At 41.7% G+C, this 19,488-nt stretch overlaps 2 protein-coding genes across 5 annotated transcripts; both read right to left on the bottom strand.

Moving 5' to 3' along the window:
• Positions 1-3,039: 3,039 nt before the first annotated feature.
• Positions 3,040-6,259, bottom strand: LOC116260799 (uncharacterized). Of its 4 annotated transcripts, XR_004174173.2 has the most exons (4): positions 4,666-6,259; positions 4,183-4,385; positions 3,978-4,085; positions 3,040-3,899 (listed from the first exon to the last, which is right to left on the bottom strand). XR_004174173.2 is itself a non-coding variant. In XM_031639299.2 (2 exons), coding segments are annotated over exons 1-2 (1,092 nt in total). In that variant the 5' UTR covers positions 5,756-6,259; the 3' UTR covers positions 3,040-4,383. The 4 variants fall into 4 exon arrangements, 1 of the variants encoding a protein (XP_031495159.1); XR_004174172.2 differs by having other exon boundaries at positions 3,978-4,366; XR_004174171.2 differs by having other exon boundaries at positions 3,978-4,385.
• Positions 6,260-10,558: 4,299 nt separating this feature from the next.
• LOC116260947 (uncharacterized) lies at positions 10,559-11,864 on the bottom strand. Its single transcript, XM_031639493.2, has 2 exons — positions 11,590-11,864; positions 10,559-11,129 (listed from the first exon to the last, which is right to left on the bottom strand). The coding sequence occupies exons 1-2, from the start codon at positions 11,814-11,816 to the stop codon at positions 10,745-10,747; spliced, it is 612 nt and encodes a 203-aa protein (XP_031495353.1). The 5' UTR covers positions 11,817-11,864; the 3' UTR covers positions 10,559-10,744.
• Between the last annotated feature and the right edge of the window lie 7,624 nt (positions 11,865-19,488).

Here is a 19,488-nt window from a genome sequence, read left to right on the forward strand (position 1 = left end):
TCGAAGAATTCTGTTTCCTTCGGTTATCAAACAGTTCCGACGGGGGAAAAGGAATTTAGTACGTCTCGATCTCTCCCTCCCATGTTGTTACTACAATCTTCGCTCCAAAATTTTTCATGTGAGAAATTACTGGTTAAATTATTCATTTCGCAGTAATCAACGAATTGGCCTTCTGACCGAGACAAAATTTTGTTGAGAAAAGCACAAATACGTAAGTTCGTAACTGAAAAATGCAACTAATAAGTAAATGTAATATATTGTCATGTAAAGCTAGAAGGGCATGTGAGCGTGTTTAGGATAAAAGTTTGAAGAACATCATGGCAGCAGATTTTTGCAGAAGCAAACATTCAACCATGAAAATGGGTATTAAACATTAACAAGGATACTAAGTTTTCTATTTTTCCCAACTCCTTTATTCCCATCCGGTGTCTACCTCGCCTGTTGTCGATGTTGATCTCGTATCGGCCACAAATACAAATGTTTCGTAAGATGGACCCGGATCTAAGCAATTTTTGGTTTATCATAAAATATAAAATATTTATTAATTTTTTCTATAAAATGACTTGATGCAGTCCAATGTGCATGGATGACCACTATGAAAGCTAGTTAAGCGTCTCTAATTTAGCTTTCCAAGTGGGTTAAGCAAACACAAGTTGCAGCAGCTGCTCTCAGTTTATGTTTATGTGAACCACAGCTGGTTGGATTGGCGGATCGTTGAGAATTCAATTCAGTTTAATGTTTTGTGAGTGTTATTTTTTTTTTCATTGTTTCATTTTTTGCGAGTGTCATTTTTTTTTTAATTTGAAACCGTGATAATATGACATTTTATTTGACAGATGTACCATAAGTTCATTTATGTCGGAAAGGTAAAAGGTATTGGCCCTTCTTTGGGGGGCGTCACTCGCCTTAGTATACCTGAAACTATTGTTTTTTTTTTTTTTGATGGTTGTTTAGAAGAGCTTTTGAGATTCATGAATTTTTGGGGCACAATGTTGTGTATTTTTTTTCCAATCTTCAGAAAACATATTATTTAATATCAAGCTTTGGTCGGTAGAACAAAGGTTTCAACTTCCACATTGCCATGGTATGTAAATACCTCATATTTTTGTTCCAGGAATTTTACTACCTTCTTTGCAGGAGAAAGTATCAAAACTTCGTGTATACATATATATATATATATATATATTTGAATAAGTGACTAACTAACAAACAAAAATGACGACTTCTTTTAAGGGCCTCTACAACTTATTTCATGAAGTCTATCGTTCCAATGAAGGTCCAAATGAACAGGACCTCAAAAATTTTCATTATGTCATCTAACTCAGGTGACAAAAAAATCAAACTCGATTTCCATCGTTGCGGCATTCCAGAATTGCAGGTGACAAGAGAGTATTCCTATGTCGCTTTTGCTATAATATGCCAAAGTTTTTGTTGAAAGCAATAGCGCCCATTAACAGATCAAACAAGTCCAACCCCCAAACCCCATTTTCACGACGACCACCATCAGAAATCGAAGAAGGGTATTTCCTGCACAGACGAAGGGTTAGCCGTTCAACAACCCACTAACGTCTGCAAGTAGTAACCGGCAATCCTTTCCGACGTTTCGGTAAGAGAGAGAGAGAGAGAGAGCGCGCGCGAGCGAGAGAAAGTGGGAGAGGGAGAGTCAATCTCAAAATTTTTGACACAAATGGACGCAGAACATCAGAGAAAACAGATCGTGACTGATTCTACAGGGAAAAACAGAGAGGGACAGACACAAGTTGAAAGAAAAATCGTCTTTTAAGGAAACGCATGCACAAGAGGAAGCCTTTACAACAACGCAAAAAAAAAAAAGAGAAGAGAGAAAGAGAATGAGAGAGAGAGAGAGATAATTAAAGTACACTCATAGACATTCATAGAACACTAAAACTAAGAACACTAAAACTAAGAGCCAATAAATCTGTCTCAATCTTTAGAGAGATTCGTGAAAAACTCACGAGTGTTCTATTACTTTTGCCAAAGGACTCCTCAAACAATTTTGGTAGGCTTAGGGAAGGAGGATTTGGATTTTAGATCTCACCAAAAGGAGTTGACTTAATTTTAAGACCTCCAGCCTGGAGGGGAAACTGCAGAGTAACCCTTGTTGATGGAAAATGCTGGCTTATGGCTTCCCCTAATTTGCAACGTGTGATAAATCAGATCTTGCTTCCGGTATAATTTTGCTTGGCCTTCTGTTCCTTTCGTTCTTCTCTTGTACGGATCCCTACATGTTATTGTCAACAACTCTTGGAGTAATAAACGAAAGCACAAGGTGCGCCTTTACAACTTTATCCATCCGATTAAGAATCTCGCTGTTAATAATCCTAGGATTGTTGTCAAATAGGAAAATGGTTGATATTTGTGAAAATTCGATTCTTTTTTTTTTTTTCTTTTTAAGTTCACCATCCACCTGACTAGGCTCTCAACCTAAAGTCAATTCATTAGACAATTACACATCTCTCGGTGTACATTGGTACGGGCACTACACAAACCATACAGAAAAGAATGAAGAAAAATACCGTGAAATTCGCATAACAAACAAATCTTCTTTCATTCAAATAGTAATTTCATTTAAATAACAATTAACGTTATAAACTAAAGTGTTACACCATGTCTACTACTCAAGAGAAAAGGCAAAACACCCGCTACGAGAGACAAAACCCCAACCCCCACTCAACTGCTCGTTTACAAAGGTACGTAGATGGCTAGCTTTGGGTCTTGGGAAGTTACTGACTACCTACCTATCAACCGCGCCACCACCTGCCCCCTCACCTCCCCCGACTCGAAGCTATATTACTCGAGGCTATATTCACCATATATGTTAGATTAGATAGTGCTACTTGCATAATACGTTTTACCGATAAAAAGTATTGCCACATCATTAATTACCTCACCGCACAACAAAGCCATGAATAGCAAGGGTCAGATTTTATTTGAGGTCGTCCCATCGCCTGATATTTCATCTAGGTGTTCGATCTTTTTCTGCCTACCTGTACCCATTACGTGCCATCCAGCCCGGAGTTGGATACCAGCTGAGTTCGTATAACAACTATTAGTTTTGTACATAAACCAGTCCGAATAATGACAATGCGTCAATGTAATCGAACGCACACAGCAGTGGAGAGCAATTAGATTGCTGGCTAACACATTTAGATTTCTGGCTAACCCATGGTTGTTTATAACCTAAAAAGACGGTTACTTATATGGCATATCCGCCAAAGGGATAAGATTCGCATCAAATTAAAAACAAAGTCGGAGGAGGTCTAGAATTCATGAACTCATGGTTGTCGATGGGCGACCCGCGGGTAGGCGGACCTGCCACCGACGTCCACATTGGAAGCGTACGTTCTTTTGGATCTTCTCCAAGTTCAAGCATGTGGCTTGTACGAGAACAAACGTTCCCACCGAGGGAGAAAACTTGGGTGACAAAGTGACGAGACATGGATCAGATCTCAAGAAGCGACTGGGGGCCAGTTTGTAGAAACAAAATTAGTTAAAGCCGAGGCCACACGAACCTCTCCGACCGTGGGCTCCGGCTCTTCCAACAGTTGCCCGAAAACAAAAAATGCAGATATGGCTTCAATCAGAACGCTGCCACCGGCAGAGTATGTCCGACCCTCATCGTGAACCCAGCAAATAGAGGACCAAGGGGTTCCCGACCCTTCCACTCGGAAACTAGGTCGGTTCAGGATGAGGGAGCGTCACGGAGACACAGACGATGGATGATACAGCCAGCTGATTGAAGTTCCACATCGTCACATTGGATCCGCCATAGACTGCTCCGACCTGAGCTCATGATGAGAACTTCGTTAAGCATAGGGTCGGATGCCACCACTAACCGGCTGAGCAGGCGGATAATTATAGCTCCCTTCGCTAGAAAACTGGAAAGCAAGATTGGTGACAACAAAGCAGAAAATTCTAAATATAACAAGCACAGAGCTTACAATGTGAATCTGTACCTCAGATCTGCTCAGGCAGATCCCCGGGTTCCGATGGATACACGAACCAACGGCCACTACGACTCCGAGGGGCAGAATCATGCCGGAGAAGCAGGAGCAATCCCACAGCTTCCAAGAAAGATAAAGAACAGTTTTGTTATCCTCGCAAACACAAAATTCCTCCAAATATGAGGAAAAGAGGAGTGGAAAATCTACTCCTCAATACCTGCACCAAAACCCTCCTTTCCCTGAAGAGAACTCGGCTTCACACACGAGCTCTAAACCTGTCGCCTACAAATCACCTTCTGATAACAAAAACCCAGAAATTGCAGGAGAAGAAACGAATCATGCATGCTATCTTTTGCGCCCTACCATGATCCTTCCCTTCCGCTGATCTCGCCTCCATCGTCCTTCGAACGAACACAAATTCTAATAACAAATTACTAACATATGGCTTATATAGCAGTAAAAAGTAAGAACCATTAAAAGCAACATATACCGGTCCATCAATATCGCGGAAATATAACCCACAGGACAGTACCATATTTGGACTACAAACTCCTACCAGATTTTGAAATTTCAAAAGAAAAAAGTGAAGAAAGGCAGCAAAACGAAAGGAAGAAATTGAAACGGATAGTTTTCCTGTTCCTCTGAACATCTGTACAAAATCTTATAGATCCATCATCATCATCATTAGGAATTTACTCACATGCACAGGATGGTGCGACCTCCATATCAGCCTTTGTTGTCCTCTCTGCTTCAACTTCCAACGCCAGAGTCTCAGCCTCCGGCTCGGCTGTTGATCTGTCATCCTGCTCTGCACGCGATTTCTCAGCCTCTGCTTGCGATGCCTCCATATGGGGCACATCCAGCTCGGACCGCGATATCACCTCATCTACGTCAGCACACGAGACAACCTCGGGCTCTCCGTCCCCGACGCTTTGTTCTGAAGAAATATCGCCGCCACCTTCATTTCCAGATACTTCTTCATTATTCGCCTCGACTCGATCAGCCTCCAGCATCCTCAGCCTCCGTCTCAATTCCACAATCTCCTGCTCCATCAGAAACATACGCTCCTTGAGTGTCAGATTCTCCTCCTCCAACTGTGCAATGAGCGCGTCCTGATCATCCACTTTGCTCTCCAACAGATTCTCATATCTCGACTCATCGTCACCGCCAAAACCAGAAGGGTAGATCATCTCAAACCGGCTTAGATCGTGGTCCAGCCTCCGCTCCACCTCCACGTGCTCCTCCACATCACTCTCGCTGTCACTCGATGTTCCCGTCTCATCCCGATTTTCCTCGTTTCCTGGCGATCGCAGACGAATTAATCCGTTCATGGAACCATACCCATCGACGCCCCACTCCTCCTTCGCCATGTCGATCAAACCCTCTCTTGAGGGCGAAATAACAGGGGTTGGCAAGATAGCGGGAGTGACCGGGCAGGGAGAGACCAGAGAGGCAATTCCCCCGGACTTCTTCGCACGGATGATAAAAGACGTCGTATTCCGTGGCGCATAGGGCGCAAACCTGTGGAACTTCCGCTTCGGGTAGAATCGCCGTGCTTTCAGCCTGTTCTGAGTCTGCAATTCCTGAAGCCTCGGCGGGTTGTAACCGACAACACCCTGTTGTTGTGCTGCTGGCGCACCCTCGCTCCCCTTCCGCCGCATATCCATCTTCTTCGACTTCCATCCTGCACGGCCAGACTGTGGATACCCACCAGCCACGCTCGTCCCACTGCTACCTCCGCCGTGCCACCCTCCATAGGTTCGATTCATCATCTGGCCCTTATCGTTCATCCTTGAGCTTCAAGAACCAAAGCGAACACAGCAAAACAGAATTCCCCGTCGCCGAACTCCTCCCCAACACAAACCAACCGAATCCGTTACCTGAATCCCTCAATGTACGATCCCCAATCTCAAAAAGAAACGACGTGCTGCGCTGAAAGCGGAATCTATCAAAACCCTCTTCTCTGAACTACACTTCCCTAAGAAACCAGCAAGAAAAGTCCTACGGAAAACGATGATCGAAAAGACGAAAACCCTACCAAACTATGAGAGAGAGAGAGAGAGAGTTCTGGAGAAATCTAGGGTTTCGAGAATGGATCCCGAGCCCTGCGAAGTTCCGTTTCCGACGAAATCAACCCGCTGGTGAGATCAGTAACGGTAAGAAACTAGGGCTCACAGAACCAGCAAGAGAGAGAGAAAGGGGAAAGATGGAATAAGGAAGAAGAAAAGAAAAGAGCGGGGACGATGTCGTCAGACTTAGCCACCAGGAAAGGAAAACGAGAACGGCTCAGGAAGAAAGTCAGGAGAAGCGACTGGCGAGGGAGGGCTTATATAGGCCACGGACTGGCATGCGAACGGTCAGATCGAAGGGGCAAATGTTTTCGACGGTCCAGATCTTCCGTTGCCAAGGTTTCCCTTGTTCCGTAGTGCTATGGACATTTTGAGCCGGGGCAATTTCAGATTGCCATTCACATTGGTTTATTCTACGAAAATGCCACCGCTCTCTAGGCACTCTCCCCCCACGGCGAAGGGGCTTCCAGAAAAGGGTTCCATAATTTCTTTTATTCCTTTTCAGTGCACGGATCGAGTCCAACCAAGACTTGGTTCCGCTAGGACTACGTTTCTCACCCAAGTGGACTCGAGACGTTTTCCATAAACGGATTTGGCTAAGTTCCAAACCTCGTTACCCCATAACTTAGTAAAGTTCCTTGTATTTTTTATTATATCACGAACACGTTTCACATTTTTTTTTTTAAATAAAGAAATAGGGGGACTTCTGCCACAAGAAATATGCCAATATCTCTCATCGAGCCCAGTAAACGTGGACCTTTGACTTTTGGTGAGAACGAAATTCTTCTTGAGGACAATTAAGTCTTTACGGAAATGGCGTTACGGTAATTATAGGGAACGCGGGAGTTGCGTTCGTCTGAGCGGAAATCGTCTGCAAGCGAAAAGACGGTTTCACCCACGGCATTTGAGGAATAAATACCATTTTTTCTTCGCGCTACTTAAATTACAATGAAGCCCCTGAGGCGTTAAAAAATTGCCCCGATTCTTCCCCTAAACGCAGTGGGAGTGGATTGCCCCCCGGTTCTCACGGATGCCCCTTCATTTGCATGAAATGACATGCCCTTCTTATGAGAACATGCCGTCGGGACAGGAAAAATTGAGGGCGTTTTTGAGATTTGAAGAAACGGTGACCTAGTTCCGTTGGGATTCCGGAACTTCTTTCTTGGAGATATGGATTCCCTTTACAAAGTTTCGGATAATTATAATTTCTAAGAGATAGGAACTGAAAACAGAAATTGGATAGGATGATATATAATTAGGATGCCTCTATTCTTTGTTTTTATAAATTTAAATTCTAATTTAACATGCCTCGATTCGTTTGTTTTTATAAATTTGAATTCTATTTTAACGTGAGTTATTTATAAATATAAAGTGTCAACCTTTGGATTCCCAGTCTTTTTAAAAAAAAAAATTGAGTACCTCCTTTCCCGGTGAAACGAACCTAATGATAAATATCAAGTGTCCGATGATCTTCTCCGTTTATCCGTTTTAATTCACATCTTTTTAGCACAAAGTTGAGATTTCGCGTATCGGACGCTATCAATTTTGAATCAGGTTGTCATAATTTATTTGGCATACAAAAGTTCCAAGATTGTCACGCATGCCAACTTTTTACAAAATAAAATCAAGAAACATTGGAATTACATATGTTTTCTAAATCTACTCGCGTCATGTTTTTCTTTACTGACCAAAAATATTTACGCAGGCAACATTACGAGAAAACTACCAACTTAAAATATTTTTTTAACCAAGGAATATAATTTTTAGAAGTCAAGTGTTCAACCATTTGCCAAAATTTATGAAATTTGTCATCATTTCACAAAGTTGAACAACAAAAGATCTAACCTAAGGCAGCTCGAGCTTAGCCTTGCCTAGAGAGGAAAAACTGCTGTGGCTTCCACGGCGATGTCCTTGGCTGGAGCTTTGGCACGCTTAGAATCGATTCAAGCCTATTTCCTTCAATAAAAAAGTAAGATTCGCCTTTCACTTTCGCACCTTTCTTTTTGTCTACAAGTTGAGAATCACATATATGATTTTTTAATATATAATATATTTATTTATTTATTTATTTATTTATTTATTGTCACGACAAAAGTATGTGAACTTTGGTGAATCACAAGTTAAAGCAAGTGCTCTTTTGCCTGTTTAAGCGGAAAAGCTCGAGCAATGAAGAACCTTTCCCCATAGGCTGAGGAAGACCACTTCGTACAAGCCCACATGTGGCTCCGCATTCTACAGGTGAACTGCCTATCCAACATGCAGGGCCCAAAAAAATGATATTTTTCTTCGGCATCGAAAAGAATGATGTCTGCCCAAACACATATATCTCTTCATAAAGCATCCTTAATAAGCAATTCTGATTTTTGTGTTACTAAATATTGGTTCTAAAGATTGATTTCCTAAAGAACTCGCGCCCAGTCATATCAATTTGGTGCGGACCGGCTTGCCTATCTTTAGAACTTTTCATTTTCTCTTACGTGGTTGACACGATAATCATAAAGGAGACGAAAGTAAAATGAACAAATGTATTCAAGACAAAAGGCTTATAGACATGATAGTTTAGGAGGTCTGGTCCGATTCAAAACTGTGACTTGTCAAGAAATGAAATAGCCACCAACGATTCTGAAATTGTCAAAGAGAACTAAGGAAATTAAAAAAAATCAAACCATCTTGAACGATTATTGAAAGAGATTCTTTAGTTATATATATATATTGCACTAAATAGTAGAATTTAGTACTCGAAGACCGATTAAGAAAATAATCCGTGTTAATCTTAAGAAGCAATGTTTTTATCTTTTACTAGTTCTTCTCTATACTCGTTACATCGTTATAATTTTCAACAATGGAAGAAATCACCTAATGTTCCTATCATTGTAATTCGGAGTAGTTGTAAAAAAAAGGCCTGTGCGCCCCTTCATCCCATTTTTACTTCCAGAAAAAGTTTCCTTGTCGTCTACTCCAAGTATAAGACAAGGTATGACCTCCTTGAACTGGAAGTCTTTCGGCTCACCAGGCCACCAGCTAATCGGAGTCTCGTTCTTCTTGGTCGCGAGCTTTTATAGCGTGAAGCGCAAGAATGAGGATTGCACTCTATTTTGGAGCATAACTTTCTTCCATTATGCATGGTGAGAGTTAGATCGACTTTGGAGCGATCGAGCAGATTTTGATCGTCTAAGAGAACAGCCATGTATAAAGGTAATAGGCGAAAGGGAGATTTGTAAGAAAAATAGTATTGTTGGAACACATATTCTTATAACACATTTATTTGAAGAACACCATATTTTTGTTCCACAAAACATGAACTTGTTGTATCCAATGTTCGATTGTTGGACATAGAAATTACTTCTATAATGACATTATGTTTTCTAAAATAAGAATATAGCGCTTTTGGAATCTGTGTTTTAAAACTACAATGTTTATCTTATCGAACACCCTCTAATTGATACTCGACCGACCAGTGGTTCGATCTCCTCTAGTACACAACAAACTGATAGAAATAGATTTGATCGAGAGAACACAGATCCTTGAAAATGGAATCCCCTTATTCAATGTCCTTCTCCGGCCATGGGGCCTAAAGGGTGTGACTAGGTCATCAACAATCATAGTGCCATTGGCTCAAGTGCAACCATCACTTATGATTAGAATTCTATCTCATTAATGAGTTCCACGAAAAGATTTTGTTGATGTTTCGGATGACCATCATCTAAAACACTTAAAATGAATGGCCGGGGATGATGCAGAGGCCGTGTTCTTTGAGATGAGGCACTGACTGGAAAATCCATCTACACTATGTATGTACCTCATCCACAGTTTTACCATTTTCTTCTTGGGTACAACCTGTACTGCACATGCATGGCTGCGTGAACTATAAAAGGTGCACAGTCTAGTCTGTCCACTTTGTGGGGGAAAGAGATGGGGAGGTGCACGCTGGGTTTTCAAGCTGCTCAACAAAGATAAGAGCAACAGCAGGCAACTGAGTGATGGATGACATGGTTGGTGCTAGAGACCTCATTACATGATGAATGATACTTGAACAATAAGAGATTCCCTCCACCCGATTTTGGGACTTCGACTTGAAATTAAGTTTCGAGTTGATGGAGGGGATCAAGAATCCGGTAACCAGATTACTCTCGATAAAATCTGACATTCCCCATTGTTGTGATCAGTTGAAAACAAAAAAAAACCTGGTACAGTAAGTTAGGCAGGCAAAAACTCTGCCCGCAGCTCTATACACCAATGTGTGGATTATCTGTAGGCATACAGGCAGGAGGACAAGCTATGCAATTTGCTGTCACATCACATATAACCTGGCTTTGGCCTCCGAAACAACTTTCTCCTTTCCATTTGAGAAACTGTTTTCCAAGAAATGTATTTTCTTATGGTTGTTACTGGAGTTCTGGGTAGCTCTGCTTCATAAATTTAAGTTTGCTTAGGCTTTGCATGAGATAAGACGGGGATATCTGCAGTCTGGACAATTGGTATCAATATTTGATCATTGAGCCTCCAATTCAACAGATCAGCTGCTACATCTTATGAAATTATGGATTGATAAAATGCCTAAGAACATGGAAGTACATTAGTGGAAAAGAAGAGACACGACAAAAACTACTTTGGCATGGTAGACACCAGACCTTTACACATCTGACTTTCAGACCATATACTGAACTAGTAAACGCGTAGCAAGCTAGAATTTAGCTGCTCAATTTATCATTACTCGCGCTCAAATATAAACATCACTTCATTGACTCTGTTGTCAAACTCAAAAGGAGAGTTATACCCAGCAACTGTGTAAGTTGCGGGGCTCCCAGGAGCAACAAACGCCCACCGGGTGCCCTGTAGGCCCTTCTTCAATGCATCTGCTTCAACGGCAATGTTCGCATCGTTCATGAAGCCTCCGAATCGCCGAACGGCGGCATAACGGCTTCCCGGCCATCTCACAGCATGGGCTTCAGCAGACAATGGCGGTCTAGCCTGGAACTTCTGAGGGACGTAGAAGCTCACCACGTAGGAGGATGGAGAAACATCAACCAGAACAGGGGCCGTCATCTCTATTCTAGCATTGTCTTGATTGTTCCCTTGAATGTAGGAAAAGAGTCTGCCAAGAAATGATTAAAAGAAGAAACTCAGAAAGCGGTCCCTATAACAACTGAAGCTACACTCATCTTCTACATTTCAGACCCACTTTTCCAGAATCCAAGAATGCAGGGTGTGAATTATGTCTGTGGGGAGTGAATGGACTGAGTTTTCCCTGTATCCAATCCTCACTGAAATTAGCATTAGTGGATATCTGCTTTGTTAGATTTAGGTTTTGAAGTATAGTACGATTATAAAGAACAATAACATGTTCACTGGCAAGCGAGGTTCAAACTGAGACCACTAGCAAGCAATGATCAAACCCTCCAGTCCTATTCAGGTGATGGCACAACTGCTATCATTTTCCAAAGCATAAACCATGGCCTGTTCACTTGCCTCTGTGACATACATAAATCTTATCCGCGCATCAAATCATAGGGCAGAAAACACAAACATGATCATGAAATATGTGATTTACTTACGTGGTGAAACCTTCGTTGGACCCTACGGTGTAGGAGGTAGTCCTTATAGGTTGGGTAGACATCCACACGGGGCTCCTGTAGTGCCTTATCTCAAACTCATTCTGACTGTCCACAACATCATATGAAGGGCACTCGAGGGACTTGCAGTTCGGTGGGATCTCGTAAGGTGCAGCAGCGGCAATGCCAATGGCTAAACCATAAAGGATAAAGAGAAGAAAGGGCCGCATTCTTAGCGTGGTGGTTGCAGAAAGAAGTTCTGGTTCCTTATCGCTAACTACAGTACAGAAGCATGAGATGATGTATTAATATATAGTACAAAGTTATGGGCGACATGTGGTGCTCGTTTTTTCCTTTCATTTGTCTAGTTTTGTGATTCTGCCCAATATTTCTTGGAAGCAGATGCAGCAACGTGTCTTGGTTTATACTACGATCGGAACATTTAATGACCTGACGCTTGAAAGATGGTAGCTTGTCATACTTTTCATTAAATGATATTCCAAAAGTATTATTGTACTTCTTTCAGAAACTTAATGGCATGCATATGATCATGTTTCTGTACCTAGAACTACAATCTTCGACCAGATTCACAAGCTTGATTTCTACGCCATTAGTAATATTCATAAGGTTTTGTTTAATGATCATGAAAAACAAAAAAGGGTGTCAAGTTATGTGTTCTTCTCCCAACTTTTGCACTTTCCCTTTGAAAAAGAAATGATGGAGGCTGATTCTCTTGATAATCCACGGTTAACTAACTTATGATCAGCTGAGTTAACCAGAGTTATGTATGTGTGGTTAGGTGTGCCCGTCAAATCTATTTTAGTCTTCGTGTGATGGACTGTGTACAGCAAACTTTTTAAAAAAGTCCCAAGTTGGTGCATGGTCCCTCCCCATATTCAATGGCCGGTTAAAAGGTTGGACACTACTAGAAGTGGACGTGCAACTGGGTTCTATTAATTTTCACATCAACATGCAGATGTTGAGAGAAAGAGAGACGTTCAAAATGTTCAACCTTGAGGAACGTTAGATTTTAACCGCGTGAGTTAGGTAGTCCCTTTACCTTTCACATTCTCATACGTCAACGTAAATAATGAACAAAGATGAAACTCATTTGTGTCCCAAGAAAGACGACACTGTGATCATTCAAATCACATTCTTAAGTTGATCCGACTTTCTCAATGTTGTCTGTACTTAGGCTCAACGAACCAGATACGTCATTATTCAAAATCCATGATGATAGTCGTTCGTCCCTGGTCGACATCTACCATGTATTCATCATATCCCTAGAAATGGTATGGATCTGAGGCCATTTCAGGTCCCATCATTAGTTAAACGTACTTATCTACTAATTCACATCCATTCTGCAGTCGTCTGTGCCTTCAGCATTCATTGTCATTAGCAGTGAGGCCAAGCGCCTTCTTTGAACGAATTCCTCTCAACTGCAGCCAACTAGCGGGCATCACTTTCAAATTGCAGTTTATTCACTGAATCATGTTCTAAAACAGTTGAACCTAGAAGGAGACGATGGATTTGGGAGGCAGAAAGCATTTCAAATCAGGTCGAATTCAGAGCCAGCACAGCCAAAAAATGAATGGTCAGTAAAGTTTGGAACCGCCGAATTATCTGTACAGCATTTTTTCTGATAAAAACGGCTTTGCAATGGTAGACATCGGCGCCGCTGGAGCTTCTAATTGTTTTCGATCGTAATCTCAAAAACAAAATCAGAGTTTTTAGTTTCATCGGAAGTTCGCAACGCTGCCAGAAGCGGGGACATTGTAATTTTCTACATTTTTCGTATACAGTTGGATTTAGAGTCAAATTAAGCAGCAATCTAATAGTTAGATATGGTAATACCTAAACCTGATCCAGATCCGATCCGTTTGCTTTGTTCTCATTTTGTTTCGAGATGGTGATGGTAGGAATAGGTGCTTTTTTAGAAATTAAAGGGCGAATGCATCCATAGCAGTGTGGAGTTGGAGCACAAATTAAAGATACGAGACAGGCTAGTCCTTTAAAGCAACCAAAGTTCTTTTCTGTAGTATTTGTAACACCCCAAAAGTTGTATTGTAACATAGTATTTGTAACACCCCAAAAGTTGTATTGTGAGATATTTCAAGAACTTATAAGGGGGGTCATTAATGAGATAATTATCCTACTTCTTAAACTTTTTAAAGCTGGAGCCGAAACTGTTAAGGGGCGGGTTGGGATCTGCCGAAATAAAGGCTCGAGTCCAAAAGTGGTCCGTTGTTACAGTGGTATCCAAACAGTTTCAACACTCGGACCTAGGGTCTCGCATGCGGGACACCCTTAAAGTTTAGTCTCGTATTAAAGATTGTGAGAGATTTTCAAGAACTTATAAGGAGGGTCCAGGAGTGGGTCGGGTTGTTACAGTATTTACTTTTCCATTTTTGTGATTAAGTTAGTAGCGTCGCTCTTGAATATTATTTTGTGAATTTTTTGGATTTGTTTTCATTTAAGGTAATAGGAGTGCATAATTTTTTGTCAATCTTTCTTATCTGTCTCTTCCATGTGCTCAATTAGCATTTGTAGTGGATTTTGGCTATAAATTTGAAATTTGATGCACGATTTTCATTGGATTTTATGGAAAATATCCTTTTAAAGAACTTTAATTAACATGAAAATAGCATCAAATTTTTTTCTTAAAAGCATACCAAAAGTAACTTCTGTTGTCTTTTCAAGGTAAATATTTCCCAACATTATTTAGTGTTCAAGATTGTTCAGTTTCATTTTCCTTTTAGGATTTTGAATTTTTTTCATTAACCTCAGGCATTGGTGGAAAGGTTTGTGGTTTTGCCTGCCGTATTAATTTGATTTTTTTTTTTTGTGTGTGTGTGAGAGATTTTGTTTCTTTGATAGTCAAGGATTCAAAAAAATCCATGAGGCAGACACTGTGTTCCTTTTTAAATAAGGTTGTGGATGGCATTTGGAATTTTTTTTTATCCTGTCTTACAGTGGACTTCCCTTTTTTGAGAGAACACTTTGATGTGTGAAGGCTCACGACATGCGAGAGTAAAAATCACTTGAGCTATGCGTGCTGCTGGATTGAAGCTGGAACTGAAGATGAGACTACAGGATTGATGACTTGTTCCCTTGGTTGCCTAATCATAAGCCATTAAGGTTATTTATTCAACCCGCACAAGAGTCTAGAACCTGGAGAGGAAGCCATTGAGAACATGCAGGACTTCTTTTTTAGGTGGATCTCGCACTACCGCACCTTCAGTTGCATAGAATGATGAACCTATACAACCTGTGCAGCATAAGGGAAGTAGAAGGAATTGGAGAAAGTTATCCTTGGCAGCTTTTATTATCAAAGGCAGTGATTCCAAGTTGCTAGCTTTGCCTTTTGATGGTTGCTTGTTCATTTGCAACACCTACATGACATGCTTCCCCTCAGTCATGCTTGCTCTGGTCTAATGTTGCCTTGCGATTGCCCAACCCATCTCCACAATTGCAGTGTATTGTCATTCCCAAGTATGTGGAAGGTCATCAAGTGGTATAGATTACAACCCTGAATCTGTTTCTCGGTTTGGATGAATCATGCTTGGGAATAGACTGAAACTGCCCAGTCTTACATGTTGGGAGTGTACGTATCTGAAGGATGTGTCAATCCTGCCCCGGTAGCTTGTTTGCAGAGTGGCATTAATCCCGAAATAGTTTTGAGAAAAACTGACAGATGTTTCGTCAATTATAGTTGGCTTGATTGTCGTCGACCTGTGGTAGAGCTCTCAATCCAACACACATTGTCTTCCGCCTTCACTTAGCACTTGTCTTTAATTCTGAGGCTAGAACTAGCAAGTTTTTGGGCAAGTATGTACTTCGGTTTTATTTTTTCTGGTTGACCAAACCCCACTGCATTGAAGAAGTTTATGCCATCCGAGCCAATGGCCACCTTATGATTGCCTGTGTGAAATCAGAGAAGGGGAGGTCTGTGATTAAGGGATAGCCTGTTACCAAGAAGGGTGGCCTATTGCAGCAGAAAATGCTAAGATAGTGCTCCCGCATTGTTAGAGGGAGATAGAATCATGTCCACTGATGGATGTAGACAGAAGATGGCGTGCAGAACTTGAGACATCTCAATATTATTGGAGTCAGGAATCCAAAGAGAAATCAGTGAAGATCCTTAGTAAGACTTGTGACAGAATTAGATGGGGATTATTGAAGAAGGCGCTAATGCGTCTGGTTTTTGTGAAGGACTAGGTAGACAGAGTGATGATATTCGTCTCCGCTGTACCCACCACCTTGTTGGTTAAAGGCAAAAAAGGGGAGTGGTTCTATACTAAAAGAGGCCTTCGCCAGGGAGACCCTCTTACCACCAGTCTCGACCCTCTTACCACCCATCTCTTTCATATTTTTGTTGAGATGTTTCTTGAAGCCTGCAACAGTTGCTCATCTTAAGATAAGCTCCCACATTATAGGAAAAATGGTACTAATGTCCATGACTCTTTATGATCACTGCAATCTTCTTCAATGGCCAGGAGAGGGACCTCGATCGTTTGCTTGGTCGGCAAATGGGGTCAATTTCCTTCAAATACATGCACTTCTTTTGTGGAGGTCCTTTTAAGAGCTAATGCAGTCCATTGGACAGCCAAAGGTGGTAAGAGAACTTCTGGGCAGCAATCCAAGCATGGAAGGTGCTAAAAGTAAAAGTTAGATGGAAGCAGCCCTAGTTTGGACTGATTGATGGTTTGCAGATCCTCTATTTCATGAGATCTCTGGCAAAGAGTACTCCATGTTATTTGTAAAGCTTGGCTCTCTTCCTACTAATACCGATAGAATCTTGTGGGAGGCAAATCCTAATGCATTGTTACTAGAAATAAAATTTGGCATAATGTTAAGAGTCAAAGAAAGGTCTGTCTGATCCTTGGAGGAATAACATTCGGATGAGCAACAACTACCCAACAGGATGCGTCACACTATACATTGCCCAAAACGTCTTTCAACTCTTAGCTGAGTTACAAACTTGGGTTTTACATGGTTTCCTAATATACCTGTCATTCTCATGTAGTGGAGGTGAGCCATTTACTTTTTGAATGCCCAGTTGCAAGGTGCATTTGGAGCTACATATTAAACAATTCCGTATCCTTTAATGCTCCTTCGATGGCTGTGGATGTTACAATGAAGCATAAGACCAAGGTCTCACGATGAGCAAGCTCATTCACGATCACCAGGGCAAAGGTGGTTGGAGCAGCTCACTTACCATCAATGCTAGCTCTGGACCAAGGCAAAAATGGCATCAGAGAATAGAGGTACAGTAATGCATGAAGTTCATGAGGAGGGATCATATGAAGCTCATTGCCTTGTCGGGTGTTGGGAGCAAGTTCGCTAGGCTAGGATATTGAATTTTAGCTTAAAAGGCACTACAATAGTAACTGATATCGAGCCTCCTCCCTGGGCACGAATCATAGCTAATAGTAGCAACTAGCAAGTCATTTGAAAGTCATAGTCGATGTTGTAGGCACCATCATTCCATTACTCCATATATGGAGGAGACCCTCAAAGGTGATAGCCTTGTCACCATCAATGAACTTTGCTGTAGGTCTGAAAGGCCTTCATAAGGATGGCCTGGATCTACTTATGATAACTTGATGCGAAGTTGGCGATGATGATGAGGCAGACATCTTCGGTCGGTTGAGGCTGCCGAAGGTCTTTCTAAACATTTCTCTCTCTGGTCTTCCATATTTCCTTCTCACTTTCTTCGTTGTTGTTGTGACACCATGGAGGAGGACCTGGTGTGCCTTGAAGCTGTCGGCTCAAGAAAAAATGTGATGCAAAGGAACTACACGTCATGTCAAAGGAACTTCACTTCACGTCATTTTTTATTTTTGGATCTGGTGTTCATTGTAAATTTGTGTTGTGATGATGCAAATGAACTTCACGTCATGTCGGAGAAGCAAAATATTTTAGGAATCAATCTTTTATCAGAAAACGTTCAAGCAAAGCTAAGACTTTATTATCCGCATAATGTCAGATTTTTATATATTTGTTATTGTTGGGCTTTCGTAGAAAATTTTTCAAATGAAGGGGATCAATCGGGAAGCTCATTTAACCCAAAAAAAAAAGAGGTGATAGGCATTTTCTTCAGAGTATTTATTAGTTATTTTCCTTGCGTTTTCTGTGCAGTCGAGCAACCGCCTTTATGCGTCGGGTGGATTTCCCGACACTACTTTCATGAAGGAGTGCAGGCGCCTCCTTCCCGTCGACATCCTCCACGCCCCTCGCCGGCGGGCGGCAATCTGCCGGTGCGCACGCGAGAGGCGGGGTTGCCTGTTGGCTGCGGGGAAGGCGTCGGCCTCCCCAGTCAACTGAAAGATTATAAGAAAAACGCTAATGATGCTCCGCCATTGCTAAATAAAAATCAGAAAGGGCCCACGATGCAATAGCTAACACATTGCCCCTACAATTGCTGCAGATGCTGCACACCAAAGCATCATGTTATTCATGTATTGGAGAAAAGCATCACATGACCTAAAGATGAAAACATCATGGCCCCATGACTTAATCTAGTCCAAGAATACTCTAACCACCTAAAAATAACTTTCATTTGTTCCACTAAAGACTCAGCGAGATCATCCAAGCCTGACGTTAATTACCAATGGTTTTTTTTAAAGCCCAAGGGTAAAGCCACCCCCTGACTGCGTACCAAGTTTCCACTAAATGAATCTCTAGGCATCTGCAAAAAATTATACAGAGCCCCCTGACTGCGTACCAAGTTTCCACTAAATGAATCTCTAGGCATCTGCAAAAAATTATACAGAGCCATTTTATCAGCCAGTTCGGCTTCCCAGAGCTTGTTTCTGATCAATGATCAAGAAAAGGAAAGAAGAACAGGAAACTTTATTACCATCGGCCAAAAGTTCATCGCCAGCCAGGGAAGGACTTCTTAGGAAAAAAAAGTCATTGATACAAAGAGAAAAGAAAGTGGGAGGAAGAAAAACCCCAGGCTCTTGGTTGGACAGATTTAGCTCCTGCGACCTTCAATCAAGAAGAAGAAGAAGAAGCCCGCTGAGCTGCTTTCGTTCGGCGAGAACGCGAAAAAGAATCATATTACCTGTGCTGCTATTAGGAAAGATATCAGCGAAAATGAAAAAGGAAAAAACTCACACAAAAAAAAAAGAAAGAAAAATCCTTCTTACCGAGGGATGTCCATTGGCTGGCCGAAGAACTTTCATTTTTTGCCAAGAGGAAAATAATCCCTGAAATTTGAATCTCCGTTTGGCTAACCTACTATTTTCCCTCTTGCCAGGTGGTAAAAGAACCCTTCGATCCAGAAAAAAAAAAAAAGAAGAGAGAGAGAGAGAGAGAGCACAAAAGAAAGATTTGTTCGCTGTATCAGCGAGAAAATGAGAATGAAAAAAAAAAAACTCATTTGAAAAAAAAAATAAAATGGGGAAAAAGACGTGAAAACAAAAAAAAAAGGGGATCTGGGCATTCACTATCTGAGGCCTTATAACAACCCGACCCACTCTCGGGCTCGAGCTCCTGGTTCGACGGATCCCAACCCGCCCCCTAGCAATTTCGGTTCCAATCCTAAAAAGGCTAGGAACCAGGACAATCATCTCATTAGTAGCCTCCCATTATAAGCCCTTGAAGATTCCTCACAATCTTCGATACGGGACTAAACTTCTGGGGTGTTACAATCCACCCCCCTTAAGGCACACGCGTCCGCGCGTGTGGGACCTTAGGTCCGAGTGTTGAAACTGCTCTGATACCATTATAACAACCCGAGCCACTCCCGAGCTCGGGCCCCTGGTTCGACGGATCCCAACCCGCCCCCTAGCAATTTCGGTTCCAATCCTAAAAAGGCTAGGAACCAGGACAATCATCTCATTAGTAGCCTCCCATTATAAGCCCTTGAAGATTCCTCACAATCTTCGATACGGG

Source organism: Nymphaea colorata, chromosome 9 (genome assembly GCF_008831285.2).
Source record: "Nymphaea colorata isolate Beijing-Zhang1983 chromosome 9, ASM883128v2, whole genome shotgun sequence".
Classification (NCBI taxonomy): domain Eukaryota; kingdom Viridiplantae; phylum Streptophyta; class Magnoliopsida; order Nymphaeales; family Nymphaeaceae; genus Nymphaea; species Nymphaea colorata.